Source organism: Stenella coeruleoalba (genome assembly GCF_951394435.1).
Source record: "Stenella coeruleoalba genome assembly, chromosome: 3".
Taxonomy (NCBI): Eukaryota; Metazoa; Chordata; class Mammalia; order Artiodactyla; family Delphinidae; genus Stenella; species Stenella coeruleoalba.
In genome coordinates this window covers 115,956,164-115,976,290 of record NC_137148.1, presented here as the reverse complement: position 1 = coordinate 115,976,290, position 20,127 = coordinate 115,956,164, and the positions used below count along the sequence as shown (strand labels likewise).

The following is a 20,127-nucleotide window of genomic DNA, read 5'->3' as shown; positions in this document are numbered from 1 at the left end:
AGCAGGGGGCAAGGGCCTCAGCCAGCCTGGTCCCTAGGAAGACTTCCTGAGATCTCCCTGTGGTCAGACAAAGGGTGAGCAACTTCAATGCCGTTCAATATCAAACTTTTTAAGAAAAACTGGGAGAATTTTGCTGGTACCCTGAGCTTAGAAAATGCAGCATCATGGTGGTGGGGGGGGTTGATGGGGTGTTTAGGGGACAGAGGCGGGGACAGAAAAGCCATCCAGGCAGTGAGAGAGAGGATGGAGTATCTGGGGGGCTGACAAGGCCCAGACTTGCTGGAGTACACAACTGAGGAAGGAGCTGTGAGGCAAGAGTCCCCAAAAGAAGGGAGAGACACCTTTAGGCCCTTCAGTGGTTTCTGGATACCAGTATCCAATGCCCAGATCTGGTGTGATGTGGGGTCTGGGGAAACCATGAGGTCACCTTCCCTGATGCAGAAACACTACATTCCCATGAACACAGCCCAGGAAAGCAGCAGACTTTTGATGGGGACTTGCAGTGTAATTGTGGTCCTCTAAAGCCCTCAAGGGTTCTTCACTCAAGCTGCTAAGAGGCCAGAGAGGTCCCATCTAGGGATCTCATAGCTGAGTTAACGAACCTCAGGCTGAACTGTATTTCCTCTGTTCTCTTGTTTATTTCCTTTTTTCTTAGTTTCATGAACAACATGCATTCATTTTAATAAAATTTACAAATACGATAAACAAAATAAGAATCTAAAATTACCTTGTATTATTGTATTTATTTCTGTGTAACAAATTACCCCTAAATTTCATAGCTTCAGACCACAAACATTTATCTCCCAGTTTCTCAGATTCAGGTGCTTTGGAGTAGCTTAAGGATTTGGCTCAGGATTTCTCACAAGACTGCAATCAGATTGTCAGCCAGAGCTGCAGTCATCTGAAAGTCTGACCAGGGTTGGGAGTTTTATTTCTAAGGTTGCTGATTTGTACACCCAGCAAGGTGTTGCTTGTTGTTGGTAGGAGGCCTTGTAGCTCACCACGTGGACCTCTCCATGGTTGCTTGAGTATCTTTTGACCCAGCTGCTGACTGTCCCCAGAGTGAATGATCCGAGAAAGAGAACAAGGAAGAAACCACAATGCCTTTTATGATCTAGTTAATCCTATACTTGGGAGGGGAATTAGGCTCCACCTCTTGAAGGAAGGAGTATGAAAGAATTTGTGGATATCTTTTTCAACCTCCAGATACCCCAAATCCCCTTCCCAAATAACTACTATGAACATTTTACCAGAACTTTTCTCACTCAACTATATACATCAACCTTAAAAAATAAAAATGGTGTCATAATGTACATACTGTGGTTAATTACTATTTTATGTAATGTTTGAACAGGTGATAACTCACAGTATAAAAATTTAAAGGTACAATAGCACAAAAGCATATGCTGTTAAAAGCGAGTCTCCCTCTCTCACTTGATTTCAGCCACTTAGCTCCCCTCCCTGAAATATGCCTTCACCTGTTTCTAGCATACCACAAACATATGCATATCTATCCTTTTGTTTCCACACTCACTGTTCTGCAACTTACTCTTTGGCCTCACTATATAGCTCTCAGATATTTCCATATCGGTACATAGAGAATTGCCTCATTTTTAAAAGAGCTGCAGAGTGTTTTACTGAATGGAGGCAGCCAAGTTTATTTAATATGGACTGTTTTGTAACTAGTTCTGTGATTTTAAAATGTACTATAAATGTCTTTCAGCATCAGTAAATCTAGTGCTACGTTATAGTGTGTTGTGGCTGCTAACCATGTACTGTGACTATTTTAACTGATCCCCTGGTACTGAAAATTTGAGTTGTTTCCTATTTTCTCATGGTGGCTTCCAAGACAAACAGCATACATCTAGTGAGACTTTTGGTACTACCCATCAGAAGCCTGAAAAATAGGCATAATCTTTGATCCAGCAATTCCACTTCTAAGAATCTCTCCTAATAATCAGAAAAGTGCACAAAGATGCACCTTCTTATGTTTGTTGCAAAGTTGCTTATAGCAGAGAAAAATTTTTTAAAAACCTATACATCCCAAAATATGTGACTGATTAAATCATGATTCATAATTCTATCCATGGAATGCTAGGTATACACCAAAAATTATGATGTAATCTTATCTTCACTGATCCACAAATATGTCTATGAAATGTTCCCTAGTCTTAAAAAAAAAAAAAAAACAGGTTACAAGACTGTGTATCTAATAAAATTGTGAAAACAATTCCATTTACCATAACATTAAAAAGAATAAAATAGAAAACAATTTGGGGGTCCCTCAAAAAGTTAAACATAGATTACTAAATGACCCAACAATTCTACTCTAGGTACATGCCCAAAAGAATTGAAAACAGGGCCTCATACAGATGCTTTCAAGTGAATGTTCATAGCAGCATTATTTACCATAGTCAAAAGGTGGAAACAACCCACGCGTTCATCAACAGATAAATGGATAAATAAATGTGGTACCCACATACAATGGAATATTATTCGGTCATGAAAAGGAATGAAGTTCTGATACATGCTACTATGTGGATAAACCTTACAAACATTATGCTAAGCGGAATAAGCCAGACACCAAGGACAAATATTATATGATTTAACTTATATAAAATATAGAGAGTAGGCAAATTCATAGAGATGAAAAAGTAGATTAGAGGCTACCAGGGACTGAGGGGAGGGAAAAATAGGGAGTTACTGCTTAATGAGTACAGAGCTTCTGTCTGGGATAGTGAAAAATTTTGGAAACGGATAGTGGTGATGATTGTACAATATTGCCAATGTAATTAATGCCCTTGAATCATACACATAAAATGGCTAAAGTGGTAAATTTTGTGTTATACACATTTACCACAATTTAAAAATTCCAAAAAAAGAGTAAAATACTTGCAAATAAACTTAACAAAAGAAGGGCAAAACTTATACTCTATACAATATAAAACATTGCTAAAAGGAATTAAAGGAGATCTGAATAAATGGAAAGACAACTCATGTTCATGGACCTGATATTGTTAAGATGATGATACTCCCCAAATTGACCTATGGATTCAACGTAATCCCTGTCAAAATCCCAGATGACTTCCTTGCAGAAATTGACAAGCTGATCCTAAAATTTATGTGGGAATTTAAGGGACCCAGAATAGCCAAAACAATCTTGAAAAGGATGAGCAAAGTTGGAGGAATCACATTTCCTGATTTTGAAACTTACTACAAGCTACAGTAACCAAGATGGTGTGGACTGGCATAAGGATAGATATATAGATCAATGGAAAATAATTGAGAATTCATAAATAAACTCTCATATTTAGAGTCAGTTAATTTTTTTTTTAATAAATTTATTTATTTATTTACTTATGGCTGCGTTGGGTCTTCGTTGCTGCGCGTGGGCTTTCTTTAGTTGTGGTCTTACGGGCTTAGTTGCTCCGCGGCATGTGGGATCTTCCCCGACCAGGGCTCGAACCCGTGTCTCCTGCATTGGCAGGCAGATTCTTAACCGCTGTGCCACCAGGGAAGCCCCCTAGAGTCAGTTAATTTTTGACAAGGGTGCCAAAACAATTCAATGGAGAAAGGATAGTGTTTTTGACAAATGGTGCTGGGAAAACTTGGTATCTATGTGCAGAAGAATGAATGTGAACCCCTAACTCACACCACATTAAAAAAAACCTCAAAATGGAACAAAGACCTAAATGTAAGAGCCAAAATCATTAAACTCTTAGAAGAAAATACACACACAAATCATTATGACCTTGATTAGGCAATAACTTCTTAGATATAGCACTAAAAGGACAAGCAACAAAGTAAAAGATAAATTAGATTTTATCAAAATTAATAACATTTGTGTTTCAAAGGACACCATGAGGAAAGTGAGAAAACAACCCAAAGGATAGGAGAAAAATTTTCCAAAGCATTTATCTGGTAAGGGACTTGTATCTAGAATATACAAAAAACTCCTATAATAATTACAATAATAAATTATTATAATAATAAAAAGGCAAATACCCAATTAAAAATGAGCAAAGGATATGAATAGACTCAAAAAAGATATACAATAGCAATAGGCACATAAAAGATGCTCAACATCATTTACCATCAGGAAAATGCAAATCAAAACCACTATGAGACACCACTTCATACCAGTTAAGTGAGGATAGCTATACTCAAAAAGACATATGCAAACGCGGGCTAGGATCTAGAGAAATTAGAACCCTCATACATTGCTGGTGGAAATGTAAAATCATGGAGCCACTTTGGAAAACAGTCCAGTCGTTCTTCAAAAGGTTAAACAGAGCGTTACCAAATGACCCAGCAACCCCACCCTGAGGTATTTACCCAAGAGAAATGAGAATATATGTCCATACAAACACTTGTACATGAATGTTCACAGCAGCATTCTTCATAATAGCCAAAAAGTGGAAACAACTTAAGTGTCTTCAGTAAATGAGTAGGTAAATAAATGCAGTATATCTATACAATGGAATATTATTCAGCAATAAAAAGGAATGAAATGTTGATATATGCTGCAACATGGATGAATCTCTAAAACATAAGAAGACAGACACAATCACATATTGCATGATTCCATTTATATGACATGTCCAGAACAGGAAAATCTATAAAGAAGGAAGGTAGATTTGTGGTTGCCTGAGGGTGAGGTGGGGGTGTTGGCTACAGGAGTTCTTTTGAGGTGATGAAAATGTTCTAAGTTTGATTGTGGGGATGTGAATATACTAAAAACTAATTTTTTTAAAATGAACATATCTTCCCATTTGTATTTGCCTTTGAAATGGAAGTCTTTTATTCTTTAGGACTTTTTTTTTTTTAATTTATTTTTGGCTGTGTTGGGTCTTCGTTGCTGTGCACGGGCTTTCTCTAGTTGTGGCGAATGGGGGCTGCTATTCATTGCAGTGCGAGGGCTTCTCATTGCTGTGGCTTCTCTTGTTGCGGAGCACGGGCTCTAGGCACACGGACTTCAATAGTTGTGGCTCGTGGGTTCCAGTAGTTGTGGCCCATGGGCTCTAGAGTGCAGGGTCTGTAGTTGTGGTGAAGGGGCTTAGTTGCTCTGCGTCATGTGGGATCTTCCCGGACCAGGGTTCGAAACTGTGTCCCCTGCATTGGCAGGTGGATTCTTAATCACTGCGCCACCAGGGAAGCCCACTAAAAATTACTGAATTGTACATTAAATAAGTGAGTTGTATGGTATGTGAATTATATCTCAATTAGGCTGTTACCAAAAACTAACAAAAAACAGCAGTAGATCTCTCCACCCTGAGGAATACCCTCTTCCAGGAGGATGTAGGTCCATTATTTACTCCCTGAAGATACAGAAGCTCAACCAGCTGTGCTTCCCCAACCCCAATCATGCATCATCCAGTCCCTCTTTCTCTATCACATCTACCAGGATATTGTCTTGTCCTGGAAAGCCCATGACACACAAGGCAGCTCCATGATGGGGCAATAAAATTACAACAAGGAGGTGGCTGAGGTCAGACTCAGAGCCACCAATGGATGAGACATCAAGTCTCTGTGTCTGCCGGAGAGGTGACTTGAGCCCAGGGTAGAGGCCAAGATGACAGGGACTGGCAACTCCAAGAGTGTGATTGTCAATGGTGATGATGATGATGGTGGTGGTGGTGATTAGAGTTGACAATTACTGAGCACTTACAAGTCAGGCCTACAAACACATTATTTCTTTTCATTCTCATGACAATTTTATGAGAAAAAAGGTATTACCACCCTCACTTTAGGTATGAGGAAACTAACTCTCAAAGAAGTTATATAACTGGGCCAAGGTCACACAGCAAGGAGAGGCAGAGGCAAGATCCCAGGTGTACCATGGTCAGCTGATATCAAAATCCTCCCAATGTCCCTGCGCTAGCAGGATTCAGGAACATTTACACACAAATATCAGGGACTTTTAACCATGAAAGGCATTGCATGGGCAAAAGGGTGGCTCCTTAGAAGCCAGAGGCCTCCTTATCCCACTCGTGGTCTGTCCCAGAACGAGCGTCCACTGAATGAGTGCTTAGTGTTTTCTTCTCTCCCAGTAACACTGATGACAAGTTTCAGGGAAGACACGTGGGAACTGTAACTAGGCTGGCAATGGAAATGAAAGCCATCCCAGACCAGCACTTCTGGGGTGCCTGGAGGGAACACGCAACTACCAGGACGTGAAGGGAGGAGGCCCCAGGAGTGAGCAGGCTGTGGAGCAGTGTGTTGGCACTCAGCAACACTGACCCGAGGGCAGCAGCCTGTGAGCTGGGCAGTCTGGAACTTAGACCTAACTTCCCTCTGTGGTCCTCGGTTTCCTCCTTGTGTGCCAGATGGCCAGTCTGGAAGGGCTTCAAGGTCCTTGGCCATCAGCACAGCTGATGAGGACAATCTCATCCGTGCAGTCGTTGTGACACTCCCCATGCCCTGAGACCCTGGCCACAGCCCACAAGGCTCCAACCAACTCTCCAGTACCCTTTCTTACATCACTGACCTTGTTATGGGTTGAACTGTGTCCCCCCAAAAAGATATGCTGAAGTCCTAACTCCCTAGTACCTGAGAATGTGACCTTATTTGGAGACAGTGTCTTTGCAGGTACAATTGAATTAAGATGAGGTCATTAGGGTGGGCCCTAATCCAATGGGACAATAGCTGGTATCCTTATAAGAAGAGGAAATGCCATGTGAAGACAGAGATGCACAGGGAGAAGGTCACCCCGTGATGATGGAGTCAGAGGCTGAAGTGCTACAGCTGCAAACCAAGGAACACCTCGGGCTGCCAGAAAGTGAAAGAGGCAAGGAGAGGTCCTCCTCTAGAGGCATCAGAGGAAGCATGGCCCTACTAACACCATGATTTCAGACTTCTGGCCTCCAGAACTGTGTGAGAATAAATTTCTGTTGTATTACACCGCCAAGCTTGTGGTACTTTGTTATAACAGCCTTAAAAAAATAACACAGACCCCCAACATGCTTACATGCTCCCGCCACACCAGCCATTTCTGTTTCTCCTCAGGCCAAACTCCTTCCCACCCCAGGGGAAGGCCGTGCTGTTTTTTATGAATGTTCTAGACTCTCACTCCTCCCCCACATCTCTCTCTTGGTCCTCCAAACCCAGCATAAATGGCACTCCTTCAGGGAAATCTGGACTTGGGGTTTTCCAAGTTCCGCTCAGAGCAGCAAAAGGAATGCATTCTTCAAAGCCCTCACCATATCTGCAGTGACTCATACTGACTTGCAGTTATGCAAGGCCCATTGCACCTGCCCAGCTATAGGTGTTGTGACAACAGGGTTCTGGCCTGACACGTTCACAGGCATGTCCGATGCCTAGCACATTCCCTGACACATACAGCAGGAAGTCAGGACACAACTGTGTGGGCTGCATGGTACGTGGAAACTCCTGGGCTGGTATTTGAGGGCCCAGACATTGGGGCCTTGGCTGCCTCAGCAGCCTTCTCTCCAGTCAGACTTGGCCCCCAACTCCACACTCCGGATGGTCTCCCTGCCTCCCTGCCTCCCTGGTCCCCATCATTCCTCATTCCCCTCAGCCAGGCCACATCTTACCCTTCCTGAATGACCTGGCCCTCATGTCTCCTGCAAGGCTTTCCTCAGAGCAGGTTCAAACTCAGGAAAAAGAGCCCAGAGCAGCAGCAGGCAGCAAAGGGCAGTGAGGACAGTGTGGGGTGGAAGGAGACCCCAAGACAATGTTGGGATTTTTTCTCTTTACAGCATACTCCAAGCATCAAACAACTAATACATGTTCAATGTCAGGAAAAGAAACCTTAAAAAACATAATGAGCAAAAAGGGAAAATTATACTAAAAATCACTCACATTCCCGCCACACAGAGTAATCATTGTTAGCACTTTTCGTATATCATGTAGCCTTCCAGACCTTTTCTCGTGCAATGTGTATTTCTTAAAATGCAATTATACTGTTTTGTACTCTGCTTTTTTCCAATAAGAAACAATATACTAAAGGTATTTAAGAGTCAACATACAAAATTACATCATCATTTTAGTGGCTACCTAACATTCTATTATAAGATGAACCACGGTTTTGTTATTCAGTCCCCTATTGTTGGATATTTAGATAGTTTTTAGTTTTTCTCTGGTATAAACAACACTGGCACAAACATCTGAAAAACTGGTATCTTTGTGCCCTTGTCTCATTATTTTTTGATGAATGATTCCCAGAAGTGAATTGCAAGGTCTACGATTCTATGTGCATTTTAAGGCTTCTAATGCATAGTGCAAATCTGGCCTATAAAATAGAGAACCAACCTTCAGGAGAAGCGGGCAGAGATGAAGCACAGGTTCAGGGGTGGAACAGTGGAGCTGACAGCAGTGGCATCACCCAGGGGAGGTGGTGCTGGCCGCTGGGCAGGATACTGGAGGCCCAAGGTTGCTTGGCACAGGGAGACTTTGGGGCAGCTGTGGACTGCTCACTCTGGGAGGACTCTGCTCAGGCCTTTTGTTTGGCAACCTTGACTTTCTTTGGTTCTGAAGCACTGGAGCCCTTGCCCACTGCAGGGGGCTCCCTTGTGAGCTCTTGTAGGGGAGAGAAAGTACAGTGAATTCGAATTCTCTCCATTCTTAGAAAATTATTCTAAAAAATGAGAGAGTTTTCTGGAAGCCTCCTTGCTCCTGAGAGGCCAATGGCACTTATGAACGTGGTGTGTCTTCTTGTGTCTGTTTGGGGTGTGGGGAAGGGTCTAGGCAAGGACCCTCTGGCCTGGGGACGTATGGACTGCTGTCGCTCTGTGGCTTCCACCCCAATCCCACTCCCAGGCGCCCCCTCCTCGAATCCAATCAGCTCACCAGTTTACCAGGAAGCAGCCAGAGACACTCCCCACCCCAAGGGGAAACACATCATGAAACTTGGTCCTGGCACCTTCCACCCCTTTCTGGGAAATCAAGGCACAGAGCCAGCTGCGTTTTGGAGCCACCTACCTGGTTCACGTCCCCACTCCCTCCTTTACTAGCCAGGGGACTGGGGAAAGTTAATTCACCTCATTGAGCCTCAGATTGTCCATGAGGTTAGTATTATACCTTCCTGACAGGGTGGCTGAGGGGATTAAGTGAAACAATTTATGTAACGCTTGGCATAATGTCTGGAGCACGGTGAGCACTTTATTATTATTACTATTATTATCATTCACGCGACTGCCTTTTTGGCTGGAAGCACCAGTTTCTCTCTGAGAAGTCACAGGCGTTGCCACTTCCTGTGGAGAGCCAAAACCCCACTCTTCTGCAGGGCTTCTGCTCCCACTAAGCTTTTTACTAGAAGGCTGTCGTTACAGGAAATAACTCTTCATTTTCCCCGCCTCTGGCCTGATATCACAGTCTTCAGAAAAAGAGGATCTGCTCTGGAAATCAGAATAAAACAAGCAGGTAGGGCAGCATGGTGTAGTGTGTGTGCTTGGCTGGGTGTGTGAAGTGCCCTGTGGGTGTTGGTAGAGTGGGCTTGATTGTGGGTGCTTGAGGGGCAGCCCGTTCAGGGCTGTGACTGCAGGGAGTTTGAGGGAGTTTCTGAACACCCTTGGTCTGGGGGATGGGCAGTGGAATGCGGGATTTCTCAAGGTTTCTCCCTCACCCCAATACTGGGACGTGGCTCACCAGGGTCTTGGTGGGAAGGCTCTTCCTCCCTCCTTGGGTGGCAGGAAATAACCTCCCCAGCGCAGCCCAGTGCAGCTGTGGTTTGGTGAGATGCCAGGGCTGGAGTGCTGTGGAGGAAGTTTCCATTGTTTTTAACGTTTCATTTTCAGGCTGCACCCTGAGAGGCCGTCCTCAGTTGCTGGGAGCCCTTGTGCCGGGCCTTCTCTCCTTGTTGCCTTCCAGAAACAAGCTGCCGTCTGGGAGGCAGAAGGTAAGATCAGGAGAAGACCGGCCTGAGTTCCAAGGCTGAGGCCCCTGCAGAAGCTGCACAGGTGGGTGGCAACCTTCTGGCTGCCCTGCCCCTACCCTCTGAACTGTAGTTTTCAGCTTTGCTGACTAAGGTCCTTCTTGGGGTGGATTGTGGGGAGAGGGAAGCCCCGGTCCCCAAGGGTCCCCAGGTGGGTGGTACCTCACGGGACACTTTCAGGTCTAGGTCTGGGGTAGTTACTGTCTTCTTTCTTTGCTACACCTGTGGTCTCACTGGGCTTGGGTGGGGTGTGTATGTGGAGCGCATGCATTTCTTTCTCCACCTGCTTTGTTTTCAACAAATCTCTCTTGGATCGGAGCTCTGGGATGCTGTATGCCCAGCCTGTCCCCTCGAGGCGCCTCCAAGAGCAATCTCTGGGTATGGCTGGGCACCAGGGAAACATAGAGCTGGGGCAAGTGCCCAGCCAGAGCCTCAGTCCCAGAACAATAGGAGAGTGAGGGGAACACAACCATGGATTTCTTGATATCCACAGATGCCCCACTCCAGTCTGCATCCATCCATCCCACGGCCCAGGGGTCACAGGGCCCAGAAAGCAGCCTTGGTCCTGCTAGGTGCCTGCCTGGTGGCCCTCTGGGGGCTGGGGGAGCTGCCAGACTACACTCTCCAGTGGCTGGTGCTCTACCTGGCCTCCCAGCAGATGGGGCTGCTGATCAAGGGGGTCTGCAATCTGGTCGAGGAGCTGAGCCACGTCCATTCCAGGTGACTCCCTGCAGTACCCATGGCGATTAGGCACCCAACATGTCTCAGTCCCTTGACCCCCAGCCCTGCCCCTCCTTGAATCTCTCTGGCTGAGCTGGGCTGGGGTCTGGAGCTTGGCTGTCACTTGCAGGTACCAAGGCAGCTACTGGAAGGCTGTGCGGGCCTGCCTGGGCTGCCCCATGCGCCGTGGGGCCCTGCTGCTGCTGTCCTGCTATTTCTACTTCTCCCTCCCAAACGTGGCTGGCCTGCCCTTCACTTGTATGCTTGCTCTCCTGGGCCTCTCACAGGCACTTAACATCCTCCTGGGCCTCCAGGTATGATACAAAGAGGTGAAGGGTCTGTTCAAGAGGAGGCGTGGCACATGTGACCTGCTCTGAGCTTAGTACTGAGAGTGGGACTAGTTTAGAGGCTGGTCCTTGGATGGAGCCTGTAATGGTCTGGGTTCAGCAGTGGCAGAGAATAGAGCCAAATGACAGCAGGTTGGGTAATCTTGGGGGGAGGAGGAGGAGGGTTCATGTTGTTCTTCATGGAGGCCCCCCAGCCCCACCCTGCTGTCCACAGGGCCTGGCCCAAGCAGAGATCTCTGCAATCTGTGAAAAAAGGAACTTCAATGTGGCTCATGGGCTGGCCTGGTCATATTATATTGGGTACCTGCGGCTGATCCTGCCAGGTGAGCCATCCTCTCTGCCCCCATTTCCAGATCTACAGGACAGACAGTAAGACACACAACCTTGTGTTTCCAGAACTCACTATATTTTCAAAGCATTTTCATGTCTAACAAACCATTTGATTCCCAAAACAATCTTGTAAGCGTGAAGCTGTTATTATTATGCCTGGTTGACAGGAAGAAATTTGGAGCTTAGGTCCATTAAGTGACTTGTCCCAAGTCACCCATGAATTCTTTCAATAAATATTTGCTGCATGCTGTATGCCCTTCACGCGCACTTTCTCTTTTAATTCACACCCTGTGAGGAAGGGATAATCATCACCCCTGTTTTCACAGCTATTCTGAGAGATACAGTGACCTGTCCAAAGTGACACAGCTAAGTTAGAGGAGGAGACAGGATTTGAACCCAGACCTGTCCAGAGCCTGGACCCTTGACTACCCCACTGGGAGCCCACGGGTCGTGTCTCATTCCTCTGACTTGCTGGTCAAGGCCATGGTTCTTCCCTGTCTCATGGCTGCCTTCCCTTGACACCAGGGCTTCCTCTAGAGGCCTGGCTCAGTGCACGTGGGCCTGCTGGCATGTCACCTCCCAGGACTCTTCCTGCCTCTCAGAGCCCTGAAAGCTGCGGTGGGAAGGAGTGGGGCTGACAGAAATCTGGACAAAGGTCAAGTGAGGGAGAGAAAGGGGTGGTGGGAGTAGGTGGAGGGGCGGGGAGGATGCTCACATGCTCTTCCCGTCCTGGCCTCCCAGGCAATGTGAGTGGACTGGCCCCTCGGTTCTCTTGCACCCACACATTGAGGGGAACAATGATGTGGGTCTCTGTCCTGAGTTGGGTGGGAGACACAGTTGGTGGAAATGACTTCTTGGGCCTCTCCACCCCAGGGCTCCAGGCCCGGATCCAAATTTACAATCAGTTCCACAACAATGTGCTACGGGGCGCAGGAAGCCAACGGCTGCACATCCTCTTCCCGTTGGACTGTGGGGTGCCTGACGACCTGAGCATGGCTGACCCTAACATTCGATTCCTACACAAGCTGCCCCAGCAAAGTGCTGACCGTGCTGGCATCAAGGGCCGGGTTTACACCAACAGCATCTATGAGATTCTGGAGAATGGGCAGCCGGTGAGTGTGCAGGGAAGTGGGAATGCTGGGGAGGGGTCAGGCCTAGAGACCCAGAACTCTGGGCCCTGGCCAAGCCCTGATAAAAATTCACTGCCCTTCTCTGAGCCTCAGTTTCTCCAATTGGTGCCAGGGCTGGGACCAATTGAGCTCTGAATGACGAAACTGACAAGTAACATTAATTGGGCACTTACTGCATGCCAGATGCTATTCCAGGTGCTTCATCTGACTACCTCACTGCATCCTCACCACCACCCTGTGGGGTAGGGACTGTTATAGCCCCTACTTTACAGAAGAGGAAACCGAGACTCAGAGAACCAGGGAGAAAGTGGACAATTTCTCCTTGAGTATACCATGCTCTTGACCATAAATCTGCCCTAGATGAAGGCCGTGAGAATGTGTGAAGGATTTCACGTGGGCTATGGGGAACCCAGCCAAGGCTGAACCCCAGAGCCCCATCCCCAGACTTGACTGCCAGCTGGAGCAGTTGACAGCCTAGCTCAGTGGGCCTTGCCCTGAGAATCTTAGGAGGAGGATCTGGGAAGGGTAAATTTAACGCAGCCCTGGCCCTGATTTAGGAGTGGGGTGTCAGAGGCAAAGGCCGACCAGACAGTATAGACCCCATCAGGTGGCCACCTCCCCTGACTCCATCCCTACAGATTGAGCAGTGGCACTGGGGTCCAGCGTCTGTCTGCCTGGCCCCTGGTTGAGTCTGGTCTTCCTTTTACCTCCTCCAGGCAGGCATCTGTATCCTGGAATATGCCACCCCCTTGCAGACCCTGTTTGCCATGTCACAGGATGGCCGAGCTGGCTTTAGCCGGGAGGACCGGCTTGAACAGGCCAAACTCTTCTGCCGGACACTTGAAGACATTCTGGCAGCTGTCCCTGAGTCTCAGGACAACTGCCACCTCATTGTCTACCAGGGTGAGGGGTTGATAGGCTTAAGGGCAGGAAAAGCTGGGGTCCCCAGGGTCTCCCAGGGGGTCAGCAGGAGATATGGCAGCACCACGCCCGGGTCTTCCCGAGTGGTCAGGGCATTCAAGCCCTGCCCCTTCCTCCCCTGGAAGGAAGAGGAGAGGTCCCATCTCCCCACCGTGGGATACCTGATTGCTTTCTGAGGTCTTTGGCTGTGGGTCCCGGGTGGAGTGTGAAGAGATGGGCTCTAGGGGCCTCTCACTTCATCTAGGGATGCTAGAAGAAGCAGATAGCCCCAGGCCAGGAGCCAAGAGACCAGGGCTGCAGCCTCAGCCATGCCACTCCCTTGCTCTGTGACCTTAGGCAGGTATCTGCCCCTCTCTGAGTATCATCTCTAAAAGAAAGAGGGTGGAATTCTCTTGTCTCTAAAACCACTGCTAGCTCTAGGATTTCATGAAACTCTAGCCCCAGTGGCTAGGAGTGGGGAGGAGGTGCAGGGAGGTGGGGGAGAGGGAGGGCTGGAGGATTCACCCAGCAAGTCCTCTGGGTGTGCTAGAGTGGGAATGTGTGAGGCCCTCACCCCACTCCCCACCCCTACCCTCGTTCCAGAACCGGCAGAGGGAAGCAGCTTCTCCTTGTCACAGGAGATTCTCCAGCACCTTCGGCAGGAGGAAAGGGAGGTTACCATGGGCAGCATGGGGACCTCGGTGATGCCCGTTTCCTCCACACTGTCCCAAGAGCCTGAGCTCCTCATCAGTGGCATGGAACAGCCTCTCCCGCTCCGCTCGGATATCTTCTGAGGCCCAGGGTCACCTTCCCTGAGCCCCTGGCCATCCCCAAGACTCTGGATTGGAGGATTTCTTTCTTCAGCAGCTAGAGGCCTAGCAGAGCCATTTCCTCCCATAGAGGGCCTCTCAGAGAAGGTCCCTGAGTTTGACATCTCAAGATGAATCCTATGACCTTGGGCAAGTTGTTTCACCTCTCTGAGCCTCAGTGTCCTCATCTATGAAATGGGATTATAATCATTGCCCTACCTACCTCACAGGGTAGTTTTTGTGAGGACTATGGCTGTATGGGTTTTTTGTAAACTCTAAATGCCAGGTAAACTTAAAGGATCTTCCAGGTGTCTTCCATTGGACCCTCAGACCTACTCTCTACCTTTCCTCTGTCCTGGGATGGCTTCAATAGGCTCCCTTGCCCTCTGGCTTCTGGTCACATTCAGTCAATGGGAAGCCCCAGTGGGAGAAGGAGGGGAAGGGAAGGGTGAGCTTGGGTTATCTATTCCCCCAGGTCCCTCCCTGCAGTATCAAGGTCACTGTGGGCTCTCTCTAGACCTAAAGGACCCTTTCAGTAACCCTGTCTATCTCCAGGTCTCATTAACTTCCTCCTCCTCATGCCCCTTCAGTCCTGGCAGTGGTATTGGAGCCTCACTGATGCTCAGTCTGGAGCGCTCACTCTCACTTGTAATTTCCTTACACCTGCCCTTTCTAAATAGTCCCCTTTTTATTTTTATTTTTAAAAATTTTTTGGCCACACTATGCAGCATTTGGGATCTTAGTTCCCTGACCAGTGATTGAACCCACATCCCCTGCAGTGGAAGCTTGGAGTCTTAACCACTGAACCACCGGGGAAGTCCCTAAGTAGTCCCTTTTATAAACACTCCTCAGATTATTTGAGTATGCCATCTTTTTCTGGCCAGACTGACTGATACAGGTGGTTGGCCATTATTATCTGCAATGTCCAAATCTGGTTGCACAGACACATTTCCTTACACGCCTCCTCATCCTAGTACAGGGCCATAGGGTGGTAGCTATCATTTCAGTGTAGACAGAGCCCACCAGCTGGGCTGAGGGTATAGAGCTGGGCAGCACCCCCGCTCCACCTGCCCTTTCAGTGCCCTTGTCTCCAGTGGGAGGCTTGGGGGACAGGGAGGGGCCTGAGGCAGCACACAGATGCCATGACGGTTACACACATGTGTCCTGGGCAAGGGGCTGCTCAAAGAAGCAGGAGCTAAATGTTTCCAGATGAGAGTCCCCTGGATAACGGGGGGAAGAGGGTTTGTGTGAGGTGATGGGATATACGCTGGGGACCTTGGACAACACAGCTGGCCACCTGCCATACTTTGTGCCATCACTGTTAGACCTGAGCCATTTCAACGACACCGTGGAGGCAAAATTGCCCCCATCTGGGAGGCCAGACGCCCATTTCTGCCACTTCCATCCATTCCACCCAAGACTTATTCCCTCCCTCCCACCTTTGTTTTTATCGCAAATGCTTTGTTTTTATCGCAAATTTCTGAGTACAGTATTACTGTGGAAAAAAACTTCACACACAGACACATATTGGCCAGAAGCAACACACTGCTCCCAAGGATGACAGAGAGTAAAGAGAGAGCCAAGGGAGTGAAGGGGGAAAGTCTCCTCTCCTCCCCCACTGTGCCAGCCATTCTGCCCCTGAAGATCCCCCAGCTTCACATCAGTCATTCCAACACTTAAAAACCAGCCCAGAATTAAGGGTATCCCCAACATAACCTTTCCCTACCCATCCGGCCCCCAACATGGTGCTCAGACTATGGAGACTGATGGCCCCAGGTTCAAATCCTGATTCCACCACTTAGTACTTGTGTCTTCCTGGGTGACTTGATATCCCCAGCTGTAAATGGAGATAACAGTGGCTCCTCCTCCCAGGGCTTTTATGAGGAGTAAACAGTATAATATCCGTAGGTCCATGGATGAGTCTGGAGCCCAGCACACAGTGGGCCCACAAGAAGGAGCAACTATTAACATTAGAGCTGCCTCTTACCAGTCTCAGTGGAGGCAAGCCAGTTCTCTGCACACATTACAATCCCCGTCTCTGTTCCTCTTCATCTTCTGTTATTTCTCAGAGTCCTTGACTGTGCTGGGGTCTCACCGAGGACAGTCCCCAGGGTTGACTTGTTGCCCTGAGGTGTTCTCCAGAGTAAAGCACCCAGAAGTTCCTCCATAAATGTCTGTCTGCATGTTCTTGACTGCACATAAGTGAGGCTCAAAGGTGTCAGGGGAAGGGGTACCTTTCCAGAGAGCCACTGGGAGGCTCTGTTCTGCCTTCGTGGCCTCCTGCATCTTCCCAGCCTCCATGTCCCGCCCCCTGCAGGGATTCCCACCCCTTCCTCTCCCCAGACAAACTCCATGGAGCTCCTTTTCCTTTCCTGTTTTCCCACCAGCTGGAAGATTCTGGATCTGGGAAATGTCCTGGGGTAAATGCTAGGGTAGTTCTAACAGGCCAATGTGCACAGAAAGTGGGAGGTATTGAGAACCCCCACACACACCAGTTTCCTCTATCCCATCCTGGGAAGGCAAGATAGAGTCTTGCTCCAAGATAATGGGGGCAATTCAAAGACAATTTGGGGAGCTATGATTGGTGCTTGGGGCTTTTAAGGGCCTTGGAAGTTGTTGGCAAGACCTGGTCCCTGACAGCCAAAGGTAAAGGGTAACAGATTTTCCTTCCTTTCCTAAGTCTCAGAGAAGGCAGACCCCTGAGTTCTTTGCCTTGGCTCTCTGTGGCTGGCCCTCACAGGCTGTGGGGACGGGTCTTCTATCAGGAGCCTCTGACATCCCTGCACAGGGGTCGGGTGGGTGGTGGAATCTTCCAAGCTAGACTCACTTTGACACCAAAAGGGGAGGAGATGAGGAGTTGAGGAGGGAGTAGGAACTCAGAGAGGGAGGTTCAGTGGTCTGGTGGTCCCTGAAGAGGAGGGGGTAAGTTTGTAAGGACAAATTGGGCCCTGGGAATGCTCACAGCAGCATTCAAGCTTCTTTTATTTCTTTGGTCCACGACAGGGCTTTCTGTATAAATACTCTGCTGAGAGGGCAGCTCCAGCTAAGTCCATGTGTGCCCTTACGAAGCGCTGATGCCCAGGCCCCAATTTGCTTTTGCCCTAATTCTCTGTCCGGTTTCTTGTTCTGAGCCAGGTCAGGCCAACTTTCCAAAGTCTCCCTCCTACAGAAATGTGACTTCATCAATGCTGAACCTGGGCCCATCTGGCACAGGGCAGGAGTCAGAGCCAGGAAGTTCCTGCTGGGCATCTTCGTGACTGTCCTGACGGCCCAGCACTCGCCAGTGGGTGAGAGAGATGCCACCCTCTGGCTTTGGGGATGGTGGCTCTGTGGCGAGAGTGGCATGGCCCTTGTGTAGCCTTGGCCCACAGTGGACTGCCACCACGATACAGACTGCCAGCAAGACAAAGGCAGTGACAATGACAGTTAGCGGGGGCAGCCCAACCCCTTGAGGTGGTTCCCAGGCCCCGCCCAGCACCTCCGGAAGCTGCCTCTGGGGCACCTGCCCCGCTGAGCCGTTCACAGCTGCAGAAAGCCAGGGATGGTGGCCAGCCTGGGAGGGAAGCAGCAGACGGAGAGGGTGACATGGGCACGTACACACAGAAAAAGACCAAAATAGAAAGAGATAGACACCCAAAGAGAACTGAGAGAGAGAGAGAGAGAGAGAGACAAAGAAAGACAGAGAGACAGTAAAGACAGAGAGAGAAGAGACACAGAATCACAGAGATAAACACACATAACAATAGAGAGAATGAAAGAAAAAGACAGAGGGGGGATACAGAGAGAATGAGAAAGATACAAAGAGAGAGACAGAAAGAAAAAGAGAGAGATGAAGAGACGGAAGTGAAGATAGATGCAGAGAGACAGAGGGGGAAAAAAACAGAGATAAGGCAACAAGGTCATTCGGAAAGGGACAAAGAGAGGGGCTTTATTACAGGCTGGCATATAAAGTTTGCCTCCCCACCCCCCCAAATCCCCTGCCAAGTCCCCTCCCACTGCTCTCTCTTCCCAGGTCCTCAGGAAAACTCCTAAATAGATCTTATGTCCTGGGTCAGGAATCTTAGCACACTATGGGCTGCTGTCCCATGTCCTGGCCAGGGGGCAGTGAACAGCTATTCCTTAAAGTCCCAGGAAAAAGGAGTCATTTTGTCCAGCATCTTACGTTCCCACTACTCTCCACATACACAGTAGGGAGAGGGGTGTACCCCGGGGAGAGGGAGAGAGGAAGAGGAGGCATGAACCCCAGAGGCTTGGAGTGAGGCAAGAGCTATACCCCAAAACACCCTGCTCAGAATCAGGTTCAGGGGCCTGGAGGGGAGGGAATGCCCAGTGTGGATTCCTGGCTTTGTCCAAGATGGACTGAGGAGACCCCACGCCAACCTCTGTTCTCTTTCAGGGTCTTCTACCAAAAGCTGGGGGTCACTATCCCTACCTCTGTCTGTCTCTATCCTGCTAAGTATTGAGAGGGGGTTGGGGGGATTACCATCAAGGTAGCAAACCTCCATATTGTAAGCCCCAGAGCTGACGAAGTTATCACAGGCTCAAGAAACTATCTCCTTAGTCTTCTCTTCCCCAGCTGGACCTTGAGGAGCAGACCCTTGAGGTGGATCCCCTCCCCTAACCCTGAACCCTCAGCCTGGCCATCCCATGGGTAGGCACCTGGGGTCCAGGAAGGGCTGGCCAGAACAAACCCACTCCCTTTAGTTCCTGAGTCACACTGTCCACCCCATCCCTCCCCAGTACCTGTCCCTCGGCATCTGGAAAGCTCAATACCTACGTCCCCACCCTGCTTGAAAGTCAGAGCTCTCTGGGGCCCAGGCCACAGAGCTCCCAGGCCAGGCGGTGGGGAAGCAGCTCCGGATGTACAGGGGAAAAAGGGAAGCACAGGCTGGTGAAAGGCTTGGGGCCCCTGGGGAGAGTCTCACCAGCGTGGCGGGAGGGGGTGAGCTGAGAATCTACCTGATGCATTGTCCGGCTGCGCAAGGCTCCCTCGGGACTGGCGGCCAGCCGGGCAAAGGAGAGCCTGTCTCCCCAGCTCGGTCCCTACCCGGAGCTGCCACGTCTATGGGGCTTACAGGGCACACACCCTCTGCACGCGCAGCCTCAACGCTCTCTCCTGCGCTTTTACTTCCTTGAACATCTGGGCTACCCTGAGCCCAGCCCTCAACTCTGACAGTGCTTTGATCTTACTCCTTGGCACCTCCTTTCATGCCCCCTGCCAGCTTCAGAAGCCTAGGTCTGCCTGCCTGTACCTCCTCCACGAGATCCCAGGCACTTAGCCAGCGCCTTAATCCCACCCCGCCCCCCACCAGGACTTGCCTGCTCTCTATCCCAACTGATTCCTTGAAGTCATTATCTTTGATGTTTTTTAAAAACGCGATTTCTCAAACACACTGGAAAGTGCAGACTATAATATACTAAATCTCTCTGGCCCAACCACTAGTTCTGTTCATCTCAATAGTCTGTCACATTGATTTCAAAACATTTTAAGGACTAAAACATTACAAATAAAATAGAAACCCCGCTCCCTGACCTCTCCCCTCCTTCTCACTGTAGGGATAAACATCTTGTTGAATTTGACATTTATCATTCCCATGTAAGGCATTCTTTTCTCTTTGGGTTCTTTGACTTTCACAAATATAAATTCTGGTATGTCTCTTTGCACTTGTCTATAACTTCATTTGTAAATGTGTGTGCTTTAATGCATCCAAGACACAAAAAGTGCCCACCAGTCTCTCCTCTCCCCGGAGACAGTTTATAAAGATAATTTTGGGTTCCCAACTAACTCCATGGGACCAGCCATCCCTCAATCTGTCCCTTGCTGTGCATGCACCACCCTCTATTCCAGTCTGGAGACCAGGAGACCCCCCAGGAACTCCCCTCACCCAGTGATTTGATCCCAGGAAGTAAGATGTAGCCTCCTGATTCCTTGTCTCTCAGCCCAGCTGCTACACACCCTAACGTTTAGGGACCCCACTCAGACCTCCAAGCTCGCTTAA

The 20,127-nt window shown here is 48.7% G+C and overlaps 2 protein-coding genes across 5 annotated transcripts; one reads left to right on the top strand and one right to left on the bottom strand.

The window, feature by feature from the left end:
* The first annotated feature begins 9,330 nt into the window (after positions 1-9,330).
* On the top strand, positions 9,331-14,619 carry STING1 (stimulator of interferon response cGAMP interactor 1). Of its 4 annotated transcripts, XM_079917214.1 has the most exons (8): positions 9,331-9,381; positions 9,756-9,917; positions 10,386-10,612; positions 10,743-10,926; positions 11,174-11,282; positions 12,163-12,401; positions 13,136-13,322; positions 13,923-14,619. In XM_079917214.1, exons 3-8 carry the CDS (start codon positions 10,386-10,388, stop codon positions 14,111-14,113), a joined length of 1,137 nt encoding a protein of 378 aa, XP_079773340.1. In that variant the 5' UTR covers positions 9,331-9,381; positions 9,756-9,917; the 3' UTR covers positions 14,114-14,619. The 4 variants fall into 4 exon arrangements, with proteins under 4 accessions (XP_079773340.1, XP_079773338.1, XP_079773339.1 ...); XM_079917212.1 differs by lacking the exon at positions 13,923-14,619 and having other exon boundaries at positions 13,136-13,615; XM_079917213.1 differs by lacking the exon at positions 13,923-14,619 and having other exon boundaries at positions 9,337-9,381; positions 9,756-9,856; positions 13,136-13,615.
* A 2,333-nt stretch (positions 14,620-16,952) lies between these two features.
* On the bottom strand, positions 16,953-19,096 carry SMIM33 (small integral membrane protein 33; the record flags this gene model as incomplete). Its single annotated transcript, XM_079918646.1, has 2 exons — positions 16,953-17,771; positions 19,088-19,096. The coding sequence occupies 2 exons, from the start codon at positions 19,094-19,096 to the stop codon at positions 17,292-17,294; spliced, it is 489 nt and encodes a 162-aa protein (XP_079774772.1). The 3' UTR covers positions 16,953-17,291.
* Positions 19,097-20,127: the final 1,031 nt, after the last annotated feature.

What these genes read in the sequence shown, in the direction of transcription:
- STING1 (XM_079917212.1), top strand. Translation starts at nt 10,386, where the DNA reads ATGCCCCACTCCAGTCTGCATCCATCCATCCCACGGCCCAGGGGTCAC. An exon ending in ACATCCTCCTGGGCCTCCAG is followed by an intron (nt 10,927 to 11,173) that starts GTATGATACAAA and finishes TGCTGTCCACAG; the next exon opens with GGCCTGGCCCAAGCAGAGAT. An exon ending in TTCTGGAGAATGGGCAGCCG is followed by an intron (nt 12,402 to 13,135) that starts GTGAGTGTGCAG and finishes TACCTCCTCCAG; the next exon opens with GCAGGCATCTGTATCCTGGA.